The 26,394-nt window shown below is 38.0% G+C and overlaps 1 protein-coding gene across 4 annotated transcripts in view; it reads left to right on the top strand.

Moving 5' to 3' along the window:
- The window catches only part of ATRNL1 (attractin like 1), a 512,339-nt gene that overhangs the window by 67,725 nt on the left and 418,220 nt on the right, over positions 1–26,394 (top strand). For all 4 annotated transcript variants that reach the window (XM_036027363.1, XM_028513523.2, XM_036027364.1 and 1 more), the window contains exons 9-10: positions 882–1,065; positions 21,127–21,281. In XM_036027363.1, coding sequence (XP_035883256.1) covers positions 882–1,065; positions 21,127–21,281 — 339 coding nt within the window. The remainder of the gene's footprint in view (positions 1–881; positions 1,066–21,126; positions 21,282–26,394) is intronic.

A 26,394-nucleotide genomic window follows, 5' to 3' on the forward strand; every position in this document is an offset into this window, starting at 1 on the left:
TGGAAGTGTTGCTTGCATTTAGGTTCCCTCTCTTTCCCCCCACTTTTTAATATCATTGTCTTGAGTAGCAGATGGTGTTATAATTTTTGTTCATCAAATATGATTTAGAAATCCCATAGAGGACAAGGGTGGTGTGGACTCATATGTCTGCTCCATTCATTGATCTTTTCTGATGCCCCAAGAGGCCTTTTGTCATTCCATATCTGTTTGAAGCGATAAAGGGCCAGCCCAGTGCTAAACACGGTTAAAGGCAGATGCCCTACCTTTTTTGTTATCTTCGTATATCAGTGACCAGCTCAGGGCCTGTTACATAGTAGGCTCTCATCAACTATTACATTTTTTAAAAGATTTTATTTACTTATTTTTAGAGAGGGAAGGGAAGGAGGGAGGGAGAGAGAGAGAGACAGATAGACAGACAGACAGACAGACATCAATGTGCGGTTGGTTGCTGGGGGCCCTGGCCTGCAACCCAGGCATGTACCCTGACTGGGAATCGAACCTGCGACACTTTGGTTCACAGCTTGTGCTCAATCCACTGAGCTACACCAGCCAGGGCAACTATTACATTTTTTCAAAATTGTTTACAAATACAGAAATGTATGTAAGAATGAAGTTTGCCTTTTCCTCTTGCACACACGAAGTCGGTATTTTCCGTGTTTCAGAGTTTCATCTACAGAAAGGCAGGTCTTACTCGACTTCGGCTTCTAGCACTTAACATAGTAACTAGCACATACTTAATAATTTCTCCCTGATTAAATGAACATTAGGTATACCTTACTCCTAAAGAGGTGGTGGTAGAATTAACTTGGTAGATTGGCGAGGTATTAATTATATTTTTAAATACTCCCTGAAGTTCATGTTTTATCTTCCTTCTCTTACAGCATCCAACACTTGGCTTGTTTCAGAAACCAAAGGAGCTATTGTTCAAGGCGGATATGGCCACACCAGCGTGTATGATGAAATAACGAAGTCCATTTATGTGCACGGAGGCTATAAAGCATTACCGGGCAACAAGTATGGATTGGTAGATGATCTTTATAAGTATGAAGTTAACACTAAAACTTGGTGAGTAGTTGAAGCAGAAGTATGTTGAGAAAAATTTGGCACTGGTATATCTTACGTTTGTGTAATAGTGGTGGTTACTAAATATTTTCGGTGAGACATGCTTGGCCTTTTCCCATCTTCATTTCAACTAATGATATTATATTATGTAGCGAAGGCTCAGACTAATAGATTTCCTGTGTAGCTGTCATTACTGGAAACGATTGACTTGAAAGTAGTTTCAGATCCTGCAGATACACTTACTCTGTAAGTGTTACTTGTACTTACCAGTGCTGACGTTATGTTTCATTCAGATAGGAAATTTTGCTTGCCCCACTTTTAGGATTGCTATTCTCTGCCTTGGGATTTGTTCTTCGTTGCTCTCCTGTTTTATTGTCATTTGTAAATTTTAAAGACATTTCTTCCATGTTAACCTCTCATTTCCTGTGAAATACAAAGCTTGTGACATTTAGCTAGATTTTCCTATTTTGTTGTAAAAATGCCGCATTGTCCATCTTGCACTGCTCTTCTCACGCGCAAATGCAAGAGTTTCCCTAGGGTGTACACTTAAAAATGAGGATGTTCGTATCCTCGGATTTGCTCCAGGTTGCCTAGCTGCTCTTCCAAGCGGCTGGTGATGTGTTCTCCACCAGCAGGGTTTGAGTGTCCCGTTTCTTCCTGTTCCCACTGACACTCGGTAACTGTGAGGATATTTTAGTTTTGCCAAAGCAGTGGGTGTGAATGATATTTTACTGGTACTGTAATGTACATACCCTGATGACTAGTGTGAATAAGCATCTTTTATGTGTTCATTTGCCACCGTTTCCTGTTTAGTGAATTGCCAATTCATAACCATCGTGTTCTCCTTATGTTTGAAATATTGTTAGTTTTTTAAAATCCATAGATCACTTTGGGAACTGATTCCTTTGTTGTCTTAAGACACAACACACTCTTTTAAACTTTTAGCACAAAATTCCTTTATGTTACATGAAACAGAGTTTTCTGCCCAATTGTGATTTGTTATACCTCCTTCACTTTCAAATATATATTTCAATTTTTACTTTATTTCAAGAAAGAAAAATGGAATTTTTAAGAATTAGGGCTTTGGGTGATTTTGTGAATTTTCATTATTTTTAGTCTAATAAAATGCAGTGTTATTCTTCATATTTTTATAAATATTAAAATTAATAAGGTACCTGTTTTGTTTTATGTAAGTTATACATTGCATTTTTTTTTTGCTATTTTGGTATTTCTAACATTCCCTCCACGACTTTGTGCCGTGAGAAAAGGTGGGACTGCGGTGCAGCGCGGGGCCCGTCAGTCTGCCTGGCGTATTGTTTGTTGCATGTGTGTTGCAGACGTTGTATCAGGCCAAAGGGCAGAGATCAGTGCCTCCGCGTGGCAGGGCTCACAGTAGTGATCACGGGCACCGCGGTGCTCGGGGAAGGAGCTTAAGAAGAGTGAATGAACAAGAGAGACGTGGGTAGTGTTTGAATAAAATCACTACGAGAGAGTTAGTTGTCGCCTACCACGTGAAATGAGATTTGCTCAGATTTTACATGATTACCTGAAAACTACCCACAGTGAAATTTTGCATAGAAGGATATTAATTGTCATCTTGGCAATTTTAGCACATGCACAAGTAACATGGTTTATCTGTTCCTTAGGGGAATTTAATAAAATAATTTGGAAAGTATCTTGAGCACCTCATTCCAAATACGTTATAGATACTTATGATACTTTACTGTTTTCCTGGGGTCTGCATTTAAAAAAAATTTGTAAAATTATCAGTGAGCACTTAAATGGTATTTTCCTATTTGTAGCCTTCTTAAAGTTTTGGTGCTGTTTGTGAGTTTGTTTTTCAAGTTTGCTGTTATGTATGGACTGTAGTACGTCTCAGCTTTATTTGCCAAGTGTTATGTTATTTTCAAGCGTTCCTGTTGTGTGTCCATTGTACACACTAATTTTACATTTTTGCCACATCAGAACTGGTTTTATGTTTTAGTAGATATAGTTTAGTAAATAGGCTACTTTGTTGAGATACTAGAAAATGTGTGTTTGGAGGGATTCTTTTTCATTGGCGAAATGGGTTATTTGGACTATTATTTGCACTGGGAAAAAAATTAGGAATTACATCTTTTGAAGGCATCGGTGCACTACTGAGGAACTGAGTTTGTGGGCCAAGATTGAGGAGAGGTAGAATTCCAAGGGAAGTGAGAGTGGCATTCTGAGCAACCTTTGTTCTTAAGACAAGTACAAATCCTGAAAACTCTCTGAGAAGCTGAGCAGAGCTTTTGTTGATCACTGTGAAGGACCAACATTGGATTTCCAAGTGCGCCAGGACAAGGAACCTGGCTACACTCTTGAAGACCTAGTCTGGCCCCGGAGTTCTAAACCTGTTAGTAGGATATGCTCACCTTTGCATCGTCATGGTGTCTCACTGGGTTATGGTGATCTGCTCATAGCCTAATGCGTTGGCAGAGCCAAAGTCAGTCCTCACTTCAGGGAGATAATCATGCATAGAACCTCAACTTATTCCTTCAGTATATCATATGCAAAATCAGGTACAAAACTAAAAAAACCCTAAGGCTTAGAAAAAACAAGATGTGAAAAAAAAAAATGGCCGCTAGAAACATATGTATAGGACCATGGTGTTTTGGGGAACTTTAAAGTGATTAGAATTTTAGGTTGAAGGACTTAAAATATAAGGTAGAAAATGTTAGCAGACAACTGGAAACTTTTACTAAAGAATCAAATGGAAATTATAGGAATGAAAAATACACGAAATGAGTGAAGAATTCGTTTGACGGCTTTCACACAGCCAAGGAGAGAATTAATGAAATGCCGGGTAGGTCAGGGAAAACACCTGCTGAAATACAGAAGGAAACAAATAAAAATTGAAAGCGGAAAGAGGCATAAGGGGTCTGCCGTGCATGTAACTGGAGTCCAGGGGAAGAGGCAGGAAATAATGCACCACACTCTTCGGAGCCCGAATTACTGGTAATTTTCAAACGCGACAAAAGACATCAAGTCATGAAGTGAGATGTTTCATGAGCTCCAAGCAGGATAAGTACGAAGAAACGTATGCTTAGAAGTATCACAGGAAAGCGAATGAACTCCCAAACAGGAAGAGAAATATTTTAAAGCAGCCGGAGGTGATAAAAGGCATATTTCCTTTAAAAGAGCAACTAACGCTAAAGCGACACTAAGACTGACAACTGATTTCTTCACTGAAAAAAATGGATCTTGAAGACGTGGTGTCTTTCAGTGATTAAAAAAAAAATGACCATCAGCCTAAAATCTTGCAGCCAATGAAATATCCTTTAAAAATGAAAACCAGAGTGAGGAGGTGGTTCTTGCCTGTGTTTGTGTGTGTGTGAGTGTGAGTGAGAGAGCAAGTGAGTGTGTGTGTGTGTGTGGGGGGGGGCTCGCTTGTTGTTGGTGACTTCTCCCTGCCCTCCACCCTTCCCCTCCCCTACCGCTGCTGCAGAAGCGGCTCCCAGGGCCGAAGGAAAGGAGAGATCGGGATGAAGGCAAGGTGTAGAGCAACGAAGGGCAACCGAGGTTTCAGTCTGCAGCTGACTCATGGGCTCATCCTAATGAGATGGGACAAAAATGTAGGGACCACATCAAAGCCAGCTTTCACAGTTTGCAGGACTGATCCCATCACGCCAAGGAGCAAAGGCAGCCTGGGCCCAGATCCTAGACAAAGCCACAGTGTATGTCCAGTAATGAGAAAAACCACACACACTGGCCAGATACCGATGACTGATGACCTCAAGGGGCCTGAATGCTCTTCTGGAACAGCAAGTCCGTGCGCTAGAGAAGCCAGGGTCTGGTGCCGGGTGGCAGACCAGCTAGCCCTCCTCAGACAACAGCCTCTTCACCAAAGCCAAGGGCAGCACCGCATCTGCCTCAGTTGGGAGCTCAGACTCCAGCGCAGAGTGGGAGCCCGAGGAAACTCCGGATGGAGGCCAGCCAAGCTCCGAGGGACAAGCCGGCAATGAAACTGCCTCCTCCATCACCTCATCCTCTTTCAGTCCATCCTTAGAACGCTCAGAACCGTCTAAGAGACTATTTTTTCCTTCTCTCTCTTTTTTGAATTTTATTTTTACACAGGTGCTCTTGGCCAATAGCTGTCATTTTCCTTCTCCATTTCTACTATTAAAAAATATTTCCCTCCAAGCATTCCCTGTCCCCACCAGGAATTTTTAAACCAGAACACCCCAGCTTGGCAGCCTTTCCTGTGGAGGACAGACGGCCGGCCAGACTTCTGAGCACATGGTGTCCTGACCGCCCAGCAGCTCCTCCAGCCCTGCAGGGCACAGGCCCAGAGGGCCCCCGCCCCTCCCAGGCCTCTCCACACCCCAGCTGCACTTGCCACTTTGTGAGTCTGTGGACTGCTCTACTTGAAGGAGATGACTGTTTTAAGGAGTCTTCAGAATGATTCTCCCCCACCCCCAAAAGCTATTTATTGCTCCTGTTGAAAGACCCAAATCCCTGAAGAAGTTTCTGGTATGAAAGGAAGTGGGGACATTTTCGGCAGAGTCTTTGGCCTGTTTCACTCCTGCCAGCCTTAGGGAGGGCTGTGTCACATTCATGTGGTTCGTGAGGGGCTTGTCCCCAGGGAAGTGGGAGCTGTCAGAGGTTGCCAGGGGTGAGACAAGCAGCAGGGACTGGGTAGGGTAGAGGTTTTTATTGAGGGCCAGTGATGATGTGTTGATACTTATTTCCTGCTACTGAAATTTGAATCTGAGTGAATTGTCTGTGTTTCTGATGATGTCGGTATTGCAAAGTGACAGATTCGTAAAGTGATGATGAAGTCCTTCCATGTTTACTTCTAAGAAATAGATCCAACTGGTTTTATATGTAAGTACCAGGAGCCATTCACCCACAGTGTACCCCTTCCTACCCTCACCCCTGCTCTCCTTCTACTGGTCTGGGACCTGCCCCCGCTGTGTCATCGGCCCTGGTTCCGGCTGCGGTCAGCAGACCCAGTGAAACGTTTTGTGTGTTAAGGCCTCATTTCTTTGTCTTTTTCCTACTCTTTCCCCACCATTTGCTGATTTCTAGTGTATGCTCCGTAGTCTCAGTCCGTGTGTGATTCCGTTCCGTGGAAATGTAAAGTCTGTTGTGCATACTGCTGAACAAGTTAAGGCTTCCCCCTTTATTAGAAGACTATAAATAAAAAATTATAGTATCCTTAAAAAATAAAAACAAAATAAGGACACTTTATAAGAGTGAGAATTGAGAGAATTTGACAAGAGCAGACCTGCAATAAAGGAAATAAATAAAGGAAATGCTAATGAAGTAGAAGGAAAATGACCCTAAGTACTGGAAGGACTACCGACATTAAAGGGGTGGATCTAAGTGATTATTTGTTATCACTCAGAAAAATCACTTAGCATATACATGATTATATGAAATTATGATAGTAATAGAGGCTTAAATATAAATTTAAATGCATGACAATAAAGCTGATAAATCAGGAAGGAGGTTAAAGGGTATTAAAAAATGCCGAGGGTCCTTATGTGAGAATTGACAAAAGAACTAATGTATAGTAGATAACAATGAAAAATTTAAATTGTAATCTTTAGGTAATAACAAAAATAGAAGTAAAGTAGCGTGTATCTAACAAGGTAATGGGGGAAAATGAGAGTAGTACTTCATGGCTTTTTCAGAAGACAAGAGAGCGATGGGAAGGGGACAAAGTAAAGTTTGGACGAGGATCAAGGATGTCGTAAGGTTGCATATGTAACTCCAGATGTGTCAGTAATTCCACCAAATGTAAGGCGATCGATATTGCAATTACACTAAATGTAAGAGACTAAATCATTCCAGCCCAAACCTAATGGTTTTGATTGGGTATAAAAACAAAACCTAGCCACATGCTGCTTGGAAAAGATACAAACATTATAAAAGTATTTAGAGGAGTTGAAAGTAAAAGGATGGTAGAAAAATATAGTATGCAATCACAAAATGAAAGAAAGTTGGTATAGCCATACTGTCAGGCAAAGAAGAATTTAAGACGGGCACCAAGCTGGAAGATGGAACAGTTCTGTATTTACATGTCATTCACGACACTGTGTTAAATAAGGCAAAAACTGATAGAGTGAAAGGGAGAACTCATAGTGGGATATTTTAAATCCAGTTGTCTTGGTAATCTAGTATAAGGAGAAAAAGAAAAATCAGTAAAAAACATAATAAAAGATTTGAATAGCACAATTAATAATCTTGTGTTCTTTGGTGTTTGAGAGCATATTATTTTATGATTGCCACGTGTGCATTGTTTTCAAATACACGGATCATTATCTAATATTTACCATATGCTGGGGTTTAATACAAGTCTCAAGAAATTTAACAGTATTAAAATCATGTGAAATCATACAAAGTAAGGGACCACAGTGAATTGAACAAAAATGTAACTAGAAGAAATTTTATGTGCCTGGAATTAATAGACAACTTAAAACTACTTGGTCAAAGAAGTTATACTAAAATTAGAATATATCTTATACTGAATGATGGCACATCAAAATGTGTATGATGCCACCAACAGGGACATTTATACTTTTAAATGCATTTATTTGAAAAGGTTTATAAAAGCCTGAAAATCAGTTGTCTAAATATAACCTTAGGAAGTTAGAAAAAGAAAGGCAGATTAATTTCAAAGAAATGATGAAGCAAATAAAGCAAAAGAAAAGGAATATGAGATAAGAGCACAAATTAACAAAATAGAAAATGTGATAGAGATGATTAATATAGAAACAAAAAATTAACAAAGTTGGTTGTTTGTAGAGAGTAATAAATAGATAAACCCCTACTCGGACTTAGATACAAAGATCTCACTCAAATGACACATGCTGGGGTGAAAAAGGATGTCACTTAAGACCCCGCAGACATCAAAAGATAAAAAAAGCATATGATAAGCGGCTGTATGACAGTAAGTCTAACAGATCAGATGAACCATGTCAAATTTCTAGAAAAACAAAACATCACAATCGATACATGAAGAGACAGAAAACTTGAATAATCTTGTATCACAGAACTAGAATCTGTCATTGAAACCCTTGCCCCCTAAAAACCAAACCTAAAAAATAAGATAAAACAAACCAAACTCCCCAAGCCCAGATCACTTTACTGGTGAATTTTCTTTAACATTTAAGAAGTAAATACTTAAAAATAAAGAACACCAATCCTTCATAAAATTTTAGAGGACAGAAAAAAATTATCTTGAAATTTATGGGGCTAGCATAACCTTGATGCAAAAATATGAAAGACATTTTATAAGTAAGGAAAACTATACTGTTATCTTTTTCATTAACATAGATACAAAGAAAACCCCCAGTGAATCCAGCAGTATATAAAAAGGATAATAAATCATTTTGGTTCATTCTATGAATATAATGTTAATTAAAATTTTATAAAATTATGTTAACTAACACATAAAGAGAATAAAGAAATAAAGCCAAAAGATCTTCTCAAAAGATGCAAAGTTTAGATAAAAGTTAACATTTATTCGTGATCAAAACTCTAGTTAAATAATAAGAGGAGCAAAGTATTCATGTGGTAAAAGCTACAAACAGAAACATTTTACTGCAAAGATTGTAGTGTAATATTGAAAAAGTTCCCCTTTTTAAATTTAGGAATAAGTGTGCCCACTGTTACTATTTGTATTCAACATAGTATTGGAATTTCTAGCCAGCGCCATAAAGCAATTAAAGTAAAATAAAATAGGAAAATATAAAAGATATATGGACAGTAGGTTGCTAGATATATGAACAGTAGGTTGCTAGATATAATGTCAATATAAAAATCAAATATAATTCTGTATACCAGCAACAGGTACAAAATGATAATTTAAAAGCAATACAATTTATGTCCCCATCAGAACATCAACAACTTAAGGAGTAAATGCAATGACATGTATTCAGGGTTTTTACCCAGAAAACGATAAAACCTTTTTTAAGAAATCAAAGATCTAAACAAGTGGAGAATACTTTATGATGATGGATTGAATGACTCAGTGTTGTGGAGGTGTCTGTTCTGCCTAAACTGGGCTATAGATTCAATGTAACCCCTAACACATTTGCAGTAATAAATTGACATGCCTATTCTAAAATGTATATGAAAATGCAAAGGAGTAACCTTTGCTAACATGAACCAATAGAAGAACAAAGCTGGAAGATTTCCGTACCAGGTCTCATGACTTTAAAGCTCCAGTAGTAAGCTGGTTGCAAAGACAGGGAGACAGACCAAAGCAGCAAATAGGACTTCCACAGTCTTATACTTGGACCTACACAGTCACGAGCACTCCGTTTATGACGGAGCTGGCTCTGCGGAGCTGTTTCTCTCCCAGTGAAGTATTCTGGGCCAGCTGGATGTACAGTGAGACGAAGTTTGGGTCCTACTTCACACCATACACGAAAACTAATTTCAGATCAACTAGAGATCTAAATAGGGAAAGTAAAAAAATAAATATTATGGAAGGTAACGGGGACAAATATCTTCACATCCATTGGTAAAGAAAGACTTTAAAAATAGGATTTAAATACTACTATGAAGAAAGATAATGAAAGACTACTATGAACAATGATAAACAGCTATGTATATCTAAAAATATCAAGAAGGTGAAAGGCAAGCTGCATTGTGGGTGATTTTTGCAACATATAAAGCCAACAAAAAACTCTATTCCAAAAATATAGAAAAGTGCTCTATTCAATCAAATCAATCAGAAAAATGCCAGATTACTCTAGAAAATGGGCAAGAGACTTGAATAGAGACATCACACCAAAGAATATCCAAAAGGCCAGAATACATTTAAAAAGGTATTCAACCTCATTAGTCATGAGAGCAATTTAAATGAGGACAACACTGAGGTACCATTACACATCCATTAAATGGCTGAAATTTACAAGACTGCTAATCCGAGTGTGTATAGATGGTAGAAGCACACTCTGAAAAACCTTTTGACAGTGTCTGTTAAATTTGAACACTGTCACACACATATGTGATGTATGTATCCTATGTAGTAGGTATTCTAGTTATGTAATCAACAAATGATGTGTATATGTGTGTACTACAGTCATATGAAAGAACACTTATCACAGTGTTATTTGTAATATTGGTAACTGAACCAAATCAGATACCCATCATCAGTTCCATTGGGTAAATTAATTGTATTCTGAACAATGGAATGCCGTGCAATAATGAAAATGAAAGAACGTGAAAGAACTGGCCCTGGCTGGTGTGGCTCAGTGGATTGAGCGCCGGCCTGCAATTTGAAGGGTTGCTGGTTCGATTACCAGTCAGGGCGCATGCCTGGGTTGTGGGCCATGTCCCCAGTAGAGGGCACATGAGAGGCAACCACACATTGATATTTCTCTCCCTCTCTCCCTCCCTTTCCCTCTCTCTAAAAATAAAATAAAATCTTAAAAAAAAAGAAAAAGAAAAAGCATTGTCTCTGCAGGTATCCATGCAGTTGTATCTTCCAAAATAATGTTGACCAAAGGAAGCCAGACAAAAAATTGGATATAGTGTATGATTCCATTTTTATGGAGGTTAGCACCAGGAAGACCTAGTGTATGGTTGTTGAAACGATGAAGGGAATTGGCTTAGGCTAGGAAGAGTTAGGTAGTGATTGAGATGGGCAACAGGGAAGTTTCTGCAGTGATTACACATATCCGTTCACTTTGTGAGGTTTCATTGAATTATACTCTTAAAATTTGTATGCTTTTTGGTAAATATGTTACATTTCATAAAAGTATATTTACAAATAGAAATCTGTGTTTGATTTATCAGGTTTAATGATACATGCTGGTAGTTTATGATACTTTGAATAACAAAGAGGGTCAATTTTTAGTATATAGTTGCCAAATTTCATTTCCTGGCCATTGTTGACCGTGATTGAGACATAAAAGTTCAGATACACCCAAAGCCATTGCCGCCTCCTCACTACTTCAGGAGTAGTTGAATCTAGTTTCTTTATATTTAGAGAGTAAGAGAGAACAAACTTCCTCTATTTATAGGGTGTCCTTTCATATGCTTAGGAAGGTTTATTAATTGGTATCATCCTTTGCTAAGCAACTTTAACTCTGCTCTGGTCATCGTGGGTAGCAGGGCATTGCGGTCTAATTTCTTAGCCTCGTTAAATGAGGTATCTCATAACATTCTTTTTGCGCATGTTTGAAAGCTTACGGGAGGTCCCTACACCTTCATTCATTGTTCTTCGACATCAAGGCCTTCCTGACAGTGGAGACCTCAGATTTTTTGTCTGTTGCTGAGATCCTTTCCTCTATGCTGTGTTCCTTTAACCTGTGAAAGAGCAGAGTAAATGTTAACACATAAAGAACACATTAAAAATTATTATTTATAAGTTAATGGCTGTGATTATACATGTGTTAATTTTGGACATTAATTTTGGACATGTCCAAAATTAACACATGTATGAGCCAGGGGCTGTATTCCCAACTATGAGATACATTAAAAAGATGAGTAGTCAGTGTAATGATAATGCTTCTATGGTCCTATTTAATTTTGTATGTTAAAAAATATTCAAAATCACATAGACTATGTTTTCATCATGCTGCTACATATAATTACATGAAATTATTTTTCTAGCTTCTTAAATTTGATATAGTGGGAGGTTTTTACATTAGATTATTCAAAAGCTATTTTATTACTTTATTGATTTTTTGTGATTTCTCTAAAACCTTAGCTGTCAGAGATTTTGGAAAGTGCAATAGGACAATTTTATAGATGTTTCCAATTAGCTTAAATTTTAGTAAATACCGAAGAACATACTGTGTATGGGTGTTCATCCTTGCTTATTTCTCTGCAGAACAAGTGTATGAAATCTTTTCAACAAAAAGTTGTTTACTCTGTATCAAACACTGCGTTGGGAATAATCCTGAGACTTTCTCAGTAAAGAAGACAGATAACTTAAAATTTTATGGTACATGTATATGCGGAAAACAATAGAAATACATACAATAAAGAATTAGCGCAGCAGTGGATTTATTAAATATTTATATAGGAAAAAATTATTATCTTCATAAACAGCATGGGTTATGAGATTTGGAATTTAGGAATGCCAAAAATCACCCATTGATCATTTAAAGAAGTATTTATTTCTATAGCGTTACCTTTTAAGGTAATTTTGAGCTGTATAGTACTTATCTTTCTCATAGTGCTTTTTATAAACCTGGGACATTTTGCCTATGGACAAAAGACTGTATGGAAGTGTGCATGTGTAGTTTCAGAACAATAATGAAGTACACATCCTGTCTACCTGAGCTAAGAAAGAGAACAGTACAGTACCCCAGGAAGCCCTCATGGGCCTCCCTGTTGGCTCTCCCTTCATTACCCCCCAAAGAGGTAACCGTATTAATATTGTGCAGATTGCTTCATTGCTTTTCATTGCAGGCTTTTTACCCTTCTCTGTGTATTTGCAAACAAACTATTCAGTCTGTCAGTTTTTGACTTTTGCAGGTGTTGTTTCACATTGCATGCTTTCCTTAGAGATTTTTTTTAAATATCAACTTTATGTTTTGGAGATAGATTCTAATAAGGAGAGACAGACAATGACAATGGAAATACGTCAAATGTGTTTAAGATGCTAATAAGTGCTATGGAGAAAAAAGAAAGCCTGGAGAAAAGAGGATAGGGAGTTTTAGGTTGTTACATGCAAATGGGGTGATCTGTGAAAATGTCACCGACAACACATCTGAGTGAAGATTTGAAGGGGATTGGGGAGCGAGCCGCGTCAGTAGCCGGGGACAGGTGTTCTGGCAGAGGCAAAGCTGGGGAAAGCCTCCAGATGGGGACATGCTTGTCATTGGGAATAACCCGAGGGGCCCGGTGTGGCTGGGTTTAGAGGGCCTCAGAGTGGGTTGGACGAAGTGGGAAAAAAAGACCTTAGGGTGGTAATGGGTAATCTGTCATACAGAGTCACAGAGGTCTTTATAAAGATTTTGACTTTTATTCTCTTTTTGTTTTTGTTTCTTGTTTTTTGTTTTCTCTCTTAGTTTTTGAATTGTTGTCAAGTACAGTTATCTCCATTTTTTTCCCCCACTTCTCCCCGCCACTCCACCTATCCCCACCTCCCACCCTTGATCCTACCCCCTTTGGCTTTGTACACGTGTCCTTTATATATATTCTTTGATGACCCTTCCCCTACTCCCCATAATCCCTCTCCCTATCCTCAGTGTGTTCTTTATTTCAATGTCTCTGGTTATATTTTGCTTCCTTGTTTGTTTTGTTGATTAGGTTCCACTTACAGGTGAGATCATATGGTGTTTGTCTTTCACCCCCTGGCTTATTTCACTTAATATAATGCTCTCCAGCTCCATCCGTGCTGTTTTGAAGGGTAGGAGCTCCTCCTTTCTTTCTGCTGCATAGTATTCCATTGTGTAAATGTGCCATAGTTTTTGATCCACTCATTTACTGATGGAGATTTTGATTTTCATTCTGATATGGGAAGCCCGTGGAGGGTTTGGAACAGAGGTGTAAAATGCTCTGACTTGGGTGTGCACAGGATCACTGTGGCTGCTGTGTTGTGGTTATGATACAAGAGCAGAAGGAAGGGGACTGTTTAGGGGACTATGCAATAATCTAAGAAACAGGTGATAGTGTCTGAGATCGGGCAGACAATGTGCAATTGAGGAGAATTGGTTGGATTCTGAATATATTTCCAAGGCAGGGCCTTGGAATCTATCAGATTGGCTAGACTGAGGGGATGAGTGGAAGTCGAATCAGGCTTTTGAAGACCTGAATGCGTGGAGCTGGCATTCATTGAGATGATGGATTTTGTGAGAGGAGTAGGTCTGGTGTGAAGGAAGATTTAGAAGCTCAGTTTTAGATATATTTAATTTGAGATACATATTACACATCCTAGTGGATAGGTAAATGAGGTGGCTGGATATAGGAATCAGGGAATCTGGATACTACGTTTCTGCTTGGAGAGAAGGATAAACAATCAGAAAAAGACTGAGAATAAGTGATTAATGCGTTGGCATGAAAACTAGGTAAGTGTGGTGTCCCAGAAGCCAGGAGCGGGTTTCAAAGGAGAGAGACAGTGTGTCAGAATCTGTGGATAGGCAGAGTGGGATGAGCATTGAGAAATGACCGTGGTGTCTGGCAAACTGGAGTTTCTTGCAGAACTTGACAGGGGAAGCGCCAGTGGAATGGCAGAGGGAAATTCGGTTTGCCATGGAGCCTACCCAGGCTGGGAGAAGCGGAACTGGAGCAAAGTACAGACATTTTCTGGGCAGCTTAGTGATAAGGGAAGGAGAGAAGTAGGGTAATGGAGGGTCAGGGAGCTGAGGACAAGAGAGTTCCTTTTCGTTTTTTAAGTTTGGAGAAGTAATGAAACTTGCTGGCTGGTAGGAAAGATGAAATGTTAAGAATGATGCAGGAGAGGGAAGAATTTGCTGGCAGGTCATGCTTAAAGGTAGCAGTGGGATCGTGTGAATGCAAAGGATAGCCTCCAGCCCCGTAGGAGTGTAGACCCATTCACAGAATTAGGGGAGAAGGCAGGTTAAATGCATGCAGTTGCAGCGAAATGGGTTGATGAGGGAGAGCTTGTGAAAATCATGATTTAAAAGAAATTCTCAGTGAAATTGTCAGTGGAGAGTGAGAATGGGTGATATTTATTTGAAGACTGAGGTCTGACGAGGTCAAGTACGGAATGATAGTTTAGGAGGGAGGGAGGGTGAGTGGGTTAGGGAAGTATGACAGGATTGGGGGCAGAATTGTCCTGTGTGACAGACCTTTACTGTGGGAACGAACAGACAGTAGATTCTTTTTAAAGGATCTATGTTTCCATTTTTGCTATTATGAACAATTCTAGTGTAAGTGTTCTTAGTCAGTCTCCTGTTGTTTCATATACAAGTTCTCTAAGCTATTTACTTAGCCAAAGTTTGGTCACAGGGATGGTCCTGCTCGATTTTACCCAACTGTACTCCAATGTCATTATTACTGTAATTTACACTTCTACCAGTGATGAGTGGGAGTTTCCATTCCTCTACAAATTCGCCAAAATCTGTTGCTGTTTGATGTTTTTAAAGGTATTTTTGTCAATATGATGGGTGTGAAATCGTGTTCTATTTTGGTTTTAATTTGCATGTTTCTGATTACTAATGAAGTGGAATGTCTTCATGTTTATTGTTCATACTTCTTTCTTCTTTGAAATTCTGCTTAAATCTTCTGCCCATTCTGCCATATTAGTTGTTTGTGTACACTTGTAAAATATTAATCCTTGGTTGTTTCGGGGATTTGCACAGGGCACACCTTTTGGGGTGGGGCACATGCAGCCTTTATCGGGTTGAAGGCATTCCCTTTTGTATCTGTTTTGTTGGGTGTTGCTTACCCTGAAAGGGTGCTGGATTTTGTCAAGTTTTTTCTGCATCTATCAAAATGATTATTTTGTTTTTCCTTTATTTTACTCATATGGCATATTGCATCAATTGATTCTTAGGTATTGATCCAACTATACATACCTGGGATAAATTCCACTTGGTCATGATACATAATACTTTTATATATTGCTGGTTTTGAGTTTTTAATATTTTGTTGAAGATTTCTATGTCCATATATATTTAAAAATGTATTGGTATATAGTGTTCTTTTCTCGTGACTTCTTTCTCTGGGGAGTACTGTTCCATCCTATTTTATATTTTTGAGGAGTTTGTTAGGACTTCATACCAATCATCTTTAAATACTTGGAAGAATTTACCACTGGAGTCATCTGGCCCTCACTTTCCTTTGAGGAAAGTTTCAAAATTTCTAATTAGATTTCTTGTTATAGGTCTGATCAGATTTTCTACTTCTTTCTGTGTCAGTTTTGGTAGTTTGTATTTAGGACTCTGTTCATGTCGTACTGTTGTTCGTAAATTCCATGACAAACTTACCTTATGTTTATTATTACATTATAATCTGTGATATTTCTCTATGACAGTCATGTTTCTTCTTTCATTTTTTATGTTAATAATTTGAATTTAATAATTAATAATTCATTTGAATAATTTGTTTATTACAGCCGAGAGTTTGTCAGATTTTGATCTTTTCAAAGAAAGAACTTTTGGGCTTTATTAGTTTTTTCGGTTGGTTTTTCTAGCCTATTGTGTGTTATTTTCTGTCCTAATCTTTATTATTTTCTTTATTCTTTTTAGTATATTTAATATCTTTAATTTAATGTTATTTTTGATATAGTTAAATTTATCTGCTACTTTACTATTTTTAAAATATCTCATATCTTTTTGTTACTCTATTCCTTTTTATTGCTTTTTGGTTTTAAGTAAATTTTTAAAATTGTATTGATTATGGTATTACATTTGTCTTATTTTTCCTCCCCTTTATTACCCTCTGCCCTGCACCCTCCCTCCCACCAGCATTACCCGCTGCCCTTAGCTCATGTCCATGGGTCTTACATTTAAATACTTTGGCTTCTCTATTTCCTAGACTATCCTTAACCTCTCCCTGTCTACTTTGTACCTCCCAAATATGCTTCTCATTCCCTGTACCTTTAGCTTCAGTCAACCCCTCCCGCTCCCCACTGATAACCCTCCATGTGATCTCCATTTTTATGATTCTGTTCCTGTTCTAGTTGTTCACTTGGTCTGTTTTTGCCTTTTTTTTCAGGTTCAGTTGTTGATAGTTGCGAGTTTGTTGTCATTTTACTGTTCATAGTTTTGATCTTCTTTTTCTTAAATAAGTCTCTTCAACATTTAATATAATAAGTTGTCCCAGAGGTTCCTAAGGCTTTCCTTATTTTCCTGAATTCTTGTTTCTTCATTGTGTTCTGCTTGAATGTTTCTTTATTCCTTCTCATCCAAATTGTTGATTTGAGTCCCAGTTTCCTTCCCTTAAGTGTTGGTTCCCTGTATATTTTTCTTTATTTCACTTTGCATAGCCTTTACTTCTTCCTCTATTTTGTGTCTGTACTCAATCATTTCTGTAAGCATCCTGATTACCAGTGTTTTGAACTCGCATCTGCTGGTTGGCTATCTCCTCATCATTTAGTTCTTTTTCTGGAGTTTTGATCTGTTCCTTCATTTGGGTTGTATTTGTCTTGGCATGCCTGTTACTTTGTAAGGGGTGGAGCCTTAAGTATTTGCTAAGGTGGGGCAACCCACCCTGCATCCTGGTGCTATTGTAGGGGAGGGGTCAGACAGGGAACAGTGCCACTTACTTGCCCCTCTTTCCACCTTCAGTCACTTCTTCCACTACCCACAAGCAAATTGGGCCCTTCTGGTGCTGATTCCCTGGTGGCTGGGTTTGGGTACCTTCTAGGATCCTGTGGGTCTCTCCAACGAACTCTACTGTGAGGCTGTGAATTTCTCCTGCTGCTGCAACCCCCACAGGTTTTAACAGTGATAGGTTTGAGGCTTCATTTCCTTTGCTGGAACCCTGGGTTGCATGGTCCGTCTCGCTTCCCAGTTGTTTCTTCCGGCTTATCTACACGTGAATGTGGGACTGCTCGGTTCAGCTGCTGCCTCATCTGCCTGGTCTTCTAGCTGCCACCTTGTCGTGTGTCCTCTCCACCCCAGCTGCCATCTCCGCCCTTCCTGCCAGTCTGGGTGAATGTTTCTTTTTTAATTCCTTGGTTGTCAGACTTCCATATTCAGGTCCATATTCTGGCAGTTCTTGTTGTTTTTTTGTTTTTAAATTTGTTGTTGTTTTTCTTTTGGTTGTGCAAGGAAGCAAAGCATATCTACTTGTGTCTCCATGTTGTCCAGAAGTCTTTTAGTAAATATATTCTAGTATATTTTAAGTCTTTTAATATTTTAAAATACAGTTATTTTAGTTACTTCCTTAGCAGTTGTTCTAAAGCTTAACATGTATATCTTAACTTAGAATGTACCTCAGATTTATACTAACTTGATTTTAGTGAAATAGAGAAACATGACTCTTATATAATAGCCTATTTCCTCTTCTCCCTTCTCTCTGGTGTTATAATTATATATACATAGAAAACATCTATATATGTTGAAACTCAACAGTATATTTTTATGCTTACTAGTTTATACAATTTTAAGTCATTTAAAGAGACCGAGAGTAGAAAGGAGAACAAATGTGTATGTTATGTCAACCTTGCTACTAAATATTTTTGTGTGCTTTTTTTTTTCATTTGTTTCTCTTGATTTGAGTTACTATTTGCCATCATTTTCTTACTATAGTGGAGCTTTACTTCCATCCCCCCTTTGTGTTCTTACTGTCAAATACAGGAGTAGGCAAAAGTAGGGTTACAGTTCGTATGGAAACAGACATGCAGGTTATGACTATTTCAATAGCCTTATTAACTGCAAAGACGGTCACCACAACTGTGAACCCCCTTCTGCCCACCCCGGTGTATTATTACATTTCTTTCTATATGTTATAAGCCCAGTAATGCAATGATATATGTCCTGTTGCTTTAAACAGTTGCTTTTCAACTGTATGAAGAAAAGGAAGGAGAGGAAATATGCAGTCACACTTTGATTTATAATGATATGAATGCCTTTGCCAGCACTCTGGATTGGAAAATTTGATTGAAGACTAAACAGCTGTAGTAACCTGCCGGGCAGACATTTTCTTTAAGTTTGTGAATCTATTGGTAACATTTTTCTAACATGTATAGATAGTAGCCACTGTGAAGTCTCTCTTGCTCATCTGACACCTGAGCCCTCTCAAAGGCAGTTCTGTTGTCTCTCTCTCTCTTTTCCTGCGCAAGGGCCACACTTTCCTACTATGTTGCACGTCATCATTTAATGGAGATCCTGATTTCCCTGCTCTCTGGGACCGCTGTAATTTTGTTTGTTTAGTAACATAGCAGAACTCTTTTAGCGAAGTCTCTTTCCTCCTCCAAGTGCATCCTCTAGTGCTGCCCCTCAGAGGAGGCGGTCTGGGGATGCACACAATTGCCCTGGGAGGGCTGTGGTTTTAGCAGGGCTCTTGGGACTTCTTCCTCTGACCTCTCTGTTAGGCTATCTGCCTGTGTTTGTTTCACAATGACCAGGCCTCCACTACTTGCTGACCGATTGCTCTATTATTTTCCACAATGCTTTGGGGCATAGGTGGCTCCACAGTCAGATTGGATTCAATTTCAGTCCTTTTTCCGGGCTAAGTCTTTGAGGACAGTCTTTGAGTTTCTAACCCCTTTCCAGCTTTTAGTCGTTACTTTTTCCAGGCTCTTTCTGGTAAACTTTTACCTGGTCGTTGTTGGAGCTTTTGTTCTCATGGAGCTACCAGCCATCTCATAATTGCCTACAACCAAAAGCTCCATCGTTTTTGAGAGTTCTCTTAAGGCTTGAGGTCTCCCACCCTCTGTTCCATAGAAAGGCAGTTTTCTTGGAAGAGCTTTAGAACTCTTCTTTCTTAGCCTACCTCTTGCTACAGAGGAAACCTCTGTATTTGGAGTCGTAGGTAGAATTAGCAGCCCGCTCCTCTTGGAGCGACACCACTGCTGTATGTGCATGGTACTGGGTGGGGCTGGTGGCCTTTGTTCTTTGCGACTTGCCTCTTTTGGCCAGGGACCTCTGCCCAATAAGTTAGGTGAGGTGAAGCCTATTCGGCCCTGGTGCTCTTAGCCTTCTGAGCCGATCCTGGCATTTGGCTTCCACCCCATGAGTTAGAGGGTGAGCTCTAACACTTCTCATGCTTTCTCCTTGAGTAGAACTTCTGCCAACCGGAGCTGGGGGCGTGACAAGTCTTGGCAGTCTCCTGCTCCTGGTTAGACTTCCGTGGCCTGGACGAGGAGCTGAAGGATGGAGCTCTTGTTCTTGGCTTTGCATGCTTACTTGGGGTGACTTCTGTGTTGCCGAACTGGGTGTATGGTGGGGGGAGGTGGAAAAGGTGAAGGATGAGGGCAGGTAATGGGTTAGAGATCACGGACTGCTGCTGTTCTTACTAAAGTTTAGCAGATACTCTTGAGAAAATGCTTATAGTTGCTCTTAGTAAAAGATATTTAGACTGTAAATCATTATTTTTTAAAAAATAATTTTTACCAGTTATAGCTCTTTCTCTGGGGAGAAATTTGTTGAACTCCTCATATTACCATTCTGGAGGTCAGCTCCATATTCTCGAAGCATTAATTGGTATTCTAATCCATGGTGTTTGAGATACCATATATACCTTACTAACTTTATACATACTGTGTTTATATTCTGATTCTTTGTTTGTACCAGGGATTTATTTAGAATATTTACAAAATATTGATTCACATTGTCATGCACCTTTATCATGTATCTCTTTATTCAGGTGAAATATATTTGTGAGAATATATTGGTAGCATTTTCTTTCAGATACACTTTAATTAATTAAAAGAATATTTATATTATTTTTCATGTTTCTCAAAAATGCATTGTGTTATTTAGTTATATACAACATATGCATGCATCTCAAACATTCTCGAGCAACAGAATGTACAAATGAATACAAACTGTGTGGTTCCGTTTTGTAAAGTACAAAGACAGCAATACAAATCTTTGCTATTGAAACCAGAATAGTGGCAGAGTATTTATTTTTACATCCGAATGCTGTTTTACATAGTTGTGTTCATCCTGTGAGAATTCACTGAATTTCAGACTTATGATTAGTGTATTTTTCTGTATGTTTTATTATACTTAAAAAGTTAAAAAGTGTTTTATGGGATCCATATGAGTTATGTAGTTTTAACTGAATATAGTTCCAAGTAAATTTATTATACCTAGCTTTTTATTTATTTTGATACATAAAACTGATGATATCGATCCTCTAGTTTTAAGAATAATTATTTCCTACTTTTATAGATAAAACCAAAATTCAAAGTATACATTATTATAAAATCATTAACCATTATGTTTAATATTGTGTTTCCTCAAAGCACTTCAAGGTACTATGAATCTGAAAATATTTTTCTAAAAATATGAAGTTTAGAGGCAATATATATTTTAAAAAATATTGAAGTTTAGAGGATGTTTATGTTGAAAATTAAGCATGTTATTTCACAATTCCAAGGAGAATTCTATATGCAAGTTAGATCCTTTATATAATATATATATATATATATATATATAAAATTAGGGAGGTCTTTTTATCTTTTGTAATACATTTTTAAATTTTATCCTGTAGGACTATTTTGAAAGAAAGTGGGTTTGCCAGATACCTTCATTCAGCTGTTCTTATCAATGGAGCTATGCTTATTTTTGGAGGAAATACCCATAATGACACTTCCTTGAGTAACGGTGCAAAATGTTTTTCTGCCGATTTCCTGGCATATGACATAGGTATGTATCTGTTAGGATTGTACAAAATAGGAAATATCAGAAAATTTTCATGTGGAGATTCTCACATACATTACTTGACAGCATGTGTATGTATCAGTTTAGAGAGAGAAATGCAGTGGCAGATTGTGAATGGAATTCTCTCTAAAGTCAGCATAGTAGTAGCACAAGTCCAGGAGCAGCGATGAACTGGGGTGACTTTGTGGTAGAGACAGGGGCGCTGAGAAATCTGGGTTTGACCGTCCTTTTCGAAGGCTTTTGTATAGGCTATCCCAGCGTGGGTGCAATATCAGTCTGTTTTGTTTGACTGTTACCAATAGTTTTGATAATGGGTAGACCTAGAGGGCTATCAAATTTTGTAAATTATAAGTAGTAACACAAGCACATTAGATATAGTGGGGATGAGTAGAGATGCATTTAAACTAAACTCCCCAGGTATACTTACTTGGTATAGAAAGCTAATAGAATTAGAGAAAGGAATATATTGGTAGTGGAGCAAAAGAAATAAGATTTGGGACAAAGTGAAAACTGAGAACTAGGAATGGAAGTGATTAAATAATCTTTTACAGAACCAAAAACATAGTGCATAGATACAGTTTATTTAATTTCAATTATGCTACCTATAATCCTATCAACTTCTGAACATTAAATGAATATATTTATTGAAATACTAAATTCAGCTATGCAATAGACTATTATAGTGAAAATATTTTTCTTTGTACATCATAATATAGATAAAACCTGGCTGATATTTAAAATATATTTAGCAGTACTTTAGAGTGCCTTTTATTGGTGGTATAAAGTAATATACCAATTTTAAGCTATTAGGAATCATTTTGATAAATAAAAAATAAAAGAGACCAAAGAATAACACACTGAATAGATGTAAGAAGTATACTCTTGCTTTTGAATACCAAAAAGGCACATAAGCTACTTAGGAAAATTATTTCAAGTGATAGCATATAAAGAAAATTGTAACTGTTAGTAAGCACTTTGATCTTCATACTATTAGAAATTCGTTGGGAAGAAAATTCCTAGTAATAAAGCTAGGCATGCATCTTAACTCTGAGCTATGAGTGTCTGTCTGTGACTCATCATTCATAAGAATTCACTGTCTTTAGGATTATTGGGTCCTACATAATTCGATACTTACTTTTTGAAATAATAATTGGAAGCGATGATCCATGATGAAAATGGGATTGTCTTGGCTCTTAGAAGGCTTGTAAATCAGCGCCTGAGATCCAGAAAAATGGATCCAATGAAGCGCTGAAGGCGGCTGGTGCGTGAGCGTTCACTGCCAGATGGGGGCGTCCACCTGTTGTTTCGCCTATGGTGATGAGGTAGTGGGTTTCCTTCTCTGGAGGTAGATGCAAGTTTTGTCTGTTTTTCTTATGAGAAAAAAAATACTCTGGGAAAGTGTAGAATTTTGTTGTTGTTGTTGTTACTGTTAAACATCTATAAAGGGAGAGATTTTGAACTTCACATTTTTGCAGAAGATTCTTCCAGAACCTTGCACCCGCTTTCTGTACTTTAATGAAGAAATTAGCATTGAGATCTTTTTATAGCTTTCACATGGGGAATTTATTTTTATTTCTTGCCTATTGTTCGCAATGATCATATTTTAGGGTTTATGTGTCAAAAAAAAACTTACTGAGGTAAAAAAAAATTAGAGGTGTTAGTTTCAGAGAGGTGGGGGGAGTGAAATATCAGATTATCTTTGTTCTAATTACTCTTCACTGTCTTCTGAGAGCTGGGTACTATGCTAAGGGCTAGGGCTTTGTATACAATATCTGTAGCCTCTCAAACAACCTTGTAATGAGCTGTTAATAAACTTATATTCCAGAATAGGAAGCAGAAGAGGGTGAAACCTGCCTAAAGCTTTGGGGCCAGTCAGCAGCGGAGGTAGCTTCTGCAATTTCCAGGTCTTGCCGTAGCCTTTCCACTCGAAGGTGCCGCGCTGTTGGGTTGGGTCCAACATATGTTCTTAATTTGGGCAACAAATTGCCAGACACATTACATTTAATGATGTTTCTTAATTGTGTGGAAAGATAAAAGCAAACATCAGTTTCACTTTTCAAGCAAATGTTTAGATTGAAGGAAGGATAACGTATTTTAAATAGCTTTGTGTTTTAACAGGTTTTTGGTTTTGGGTTTTTTGTTTTTGTTTTTTTTTTTTGGTTTTTTTTTTTTTTTTTTTTTTTTTGCTCTGTGCTAGCACTAACAACAGAAACATAATATAACCATACAATTCAACCTAGGACAAATTTTTTTTTTATTTTATCTCAGTTGATTATTTCTGCTCAGCTCCCAATAAAATTTCCCCCTAAAATCTGTATCTATTCTTCTTTGTTTTGTAGCATCAAATGTTGGAATATTTTCCTGGAAGAGTATTTTTCATATTTCAGGAAATGCCCTGCAAAATAATTGTCTTCCTTATGCAGTATATTTCGTGGAAATAAAACACAATCATTGCATAATGAACCGACCACAAAATAGATCTGTTCTGAAAAGGGAAAAGGCCGCCGTGCTAATTTCCCTCGCTGGTGCAGTGCTCTAGGTCTTTCATGGCGTGTCTAGCTGGCATGCACCTGAATGCTCCCGCTGCTGGCCTCGTGTTCTATCGTGTTTAAACAAATAGGAATGTTTGTGCCGATACTGTTTTTTTCATTGCTAAAAAATGCCCTATTTCAACCTTACTGCAAGTAAATTTTAGTAGCAGTATCGTTCATCTTTGGGGATATAACCTTGCCATCATTATACATGGTGGATACAGAGAGGCATGATGGTGATTTTGAAACATGGCCGTGCTTTGGCATCCCTTTTGAAGGTTGTAGGAGAAAAAAAAACTATGTAATTTGATTTTTCTTAGATTAGTCACCAGGCATCTGCAGTTAAAAAAGAAATGACTTGAGTGCACTTGATACTAGAGCCCTGGCTAGGGAGTAAGACTGGATCGACTTTAATAGATACCATGATATATTGTTTAATGTTCTAGTTTGTAAATCTAGCTTGAAGTCAGATTTTAAATCTGAAAACTATTGATTTTTGTTATTGTTAGTGGTATTGTTATTGCACCTGATTCCAGATGAAAATGATCTTTCTGGCAAAGATAACTTTCTAGTGGATGATGAGGCCGAAGATACAATGGGGAAAGCGTATCTTACTGAGCTGATCTCATGTGACTAGATGGACTTGTGCTTTGAAACTCTTTGGCTGTGGAAAGTGAATATTGTCATAGAAATTAGTTTTCTGGGATGAGTGGGGAGAAAAGAAATCAGTAAGGTTGTTTCTTATATCTGTTAAGTTTCAGAAGGCGATTTGACTAGCGGTGTCAGTATGTACAAGCGAGAGAGTTTCATGAGTTGAAACACCTTACAGTCAAAATGAGTTTTGACACAATGTTTTAAGAGTATCATAAACTATGACCAAGTAGACTTTATTCTAGGAATTTAAGTATGATTGATTATCAGGGAATATATAAATATAATTTATCACAAAGACTGTTTATTGAAGTCAATTCATTATCAAGAAATGTATAAATATAATTAATTACATAAAGACTACTTATTGAAAAACCCATAAAAATATTTCAATTAATTGAGAATCAAATAGTAGTACCTGCTTCGCCTGGCAGAGAGTAGAAACTAATAAACATTCACTGGATGAATGCCAGGGACAGTATTGTGAGAGCAGCTGTCGAGGTGAATGCAGTAACTAAGAAAAGTGTGTATCTTTTAGAATGTTTGGAAAGTTTTGACCTCATGGGGGAAGAACCTGGTGAAACACCATCATTGAAGGGCTAGTGGAAAAAAGTTTTTAGACAGCACCCAGAAATTTGGTTTCTGTTACAAAGGTATTCAAATGGTTAAAGGGAGGTTTTTCTCTATATTCGTCTACTTTTGAGTCTGGTCCATACAACCTTTGTGTTCTTTTTAGTGTTTTTCAAGTATACAACTAAGACTGACTTATGAGAGGTGGAAAATTAAAAGAATTTTTAAAATGTGTCCTTAAAGCGTTACAAATATATATTTTCATGAAAAATATACATTTTTCATGACTGTTTGTAGGAAAATTGGCAAATGAATGTGCATTTTCCACCTGTACTACTTGTGTGTAATTGATAAACCAGTGTCTGAATGCCAGTAGAAGTTCTTAATGTGGTCATGAACTAGGTCAGCAGCCCGACAGCACAGTTTCCTGATTCCCGAACTTTGGGTTTGAGAAAACAGTAACTCATTTTTTACCTTATGTGTACTGAGCGTGCAGCCTGGACATTAGTATTTAGTACCTCGTAGCACAGTTTTTAAAAGCACATCTGTACCCCAGAGTGTGTATTTTTCTTTGTCCGCAATTCCCGTGCGTGTAGCTTCCCTGGAACGCCTTCCCAGGAACGGCGTTTCTGTCGGCTTTCGTGACGTCAGGAGCCGTGTGGATTCGCTGTGATTTGTCTACCCTTAAACTTTTCATGAAGTGGTAATGTCTTAAGTGCTCTGGAAATATATTGTCTTCTTGGCAAAAAAATAAAACCCCATAATTATTGACTGTAGTCAGATTAACAATGTACGAGGCTTCACAATGTAAGAATGGGAATAGACTTCATGTAAGCAAATGATATTAATTTGATACCGAGCTTTAAGGCCTTTGACAAATTCTGCTTACAGGAAAACCAATCCCAGTCTTAGGGAGAATCCCGATCTAGAATGAGAAAACTCAACAACAGTTTATCTAGCCCAACCTTCTGTTTAGTAGTTATTGAAAAAGCTGGAAGGGATAAGTGGAAAGTCTGTTTGTAACAACTGCCCCTGTCTCTTTCTGTCCCCATTCTGTTGGAAATTCCTGGCAGGTGGGCAAATACCAGCAAGCATGAAACGCCCTGCCTGTAGATGCAAAAATTGCTTACCTCAGCTGGCTATTCATAAACTTGAAAGTGAAATTCTATTCATCCTAAACAGTTTTATGAGTGAGAACAATTTGCCAGCTATTTTAAGAAACCGCGGAGGGAGATTTGCATTTATTGTATTGTATCAGTCAGTACGGGTCAGGTTATACGGTGGCCACGAACAGCCCTGTCACAGCCCGGGTTCTCTGGAAAGCAAACCCGGTGACGGTGTTTGGT

This window comes from Phyllostomus discolor, chromosome 5, assembly GCF_004126475.2.
Source record: "Phyllostomus discolor isolate MPI-MPIP mPhyDis1 chromosome 5, mPhyDis1.pri.v3, whole genome shotgun sequence".
In the NCBI taxonomy this organism is placed as follows: Eukaryota; Metazoa; Chordata; class Mammalia; order Chiroptera; family Phyllostomidae; genus Phyllostomus; species Phyllostomus discolor.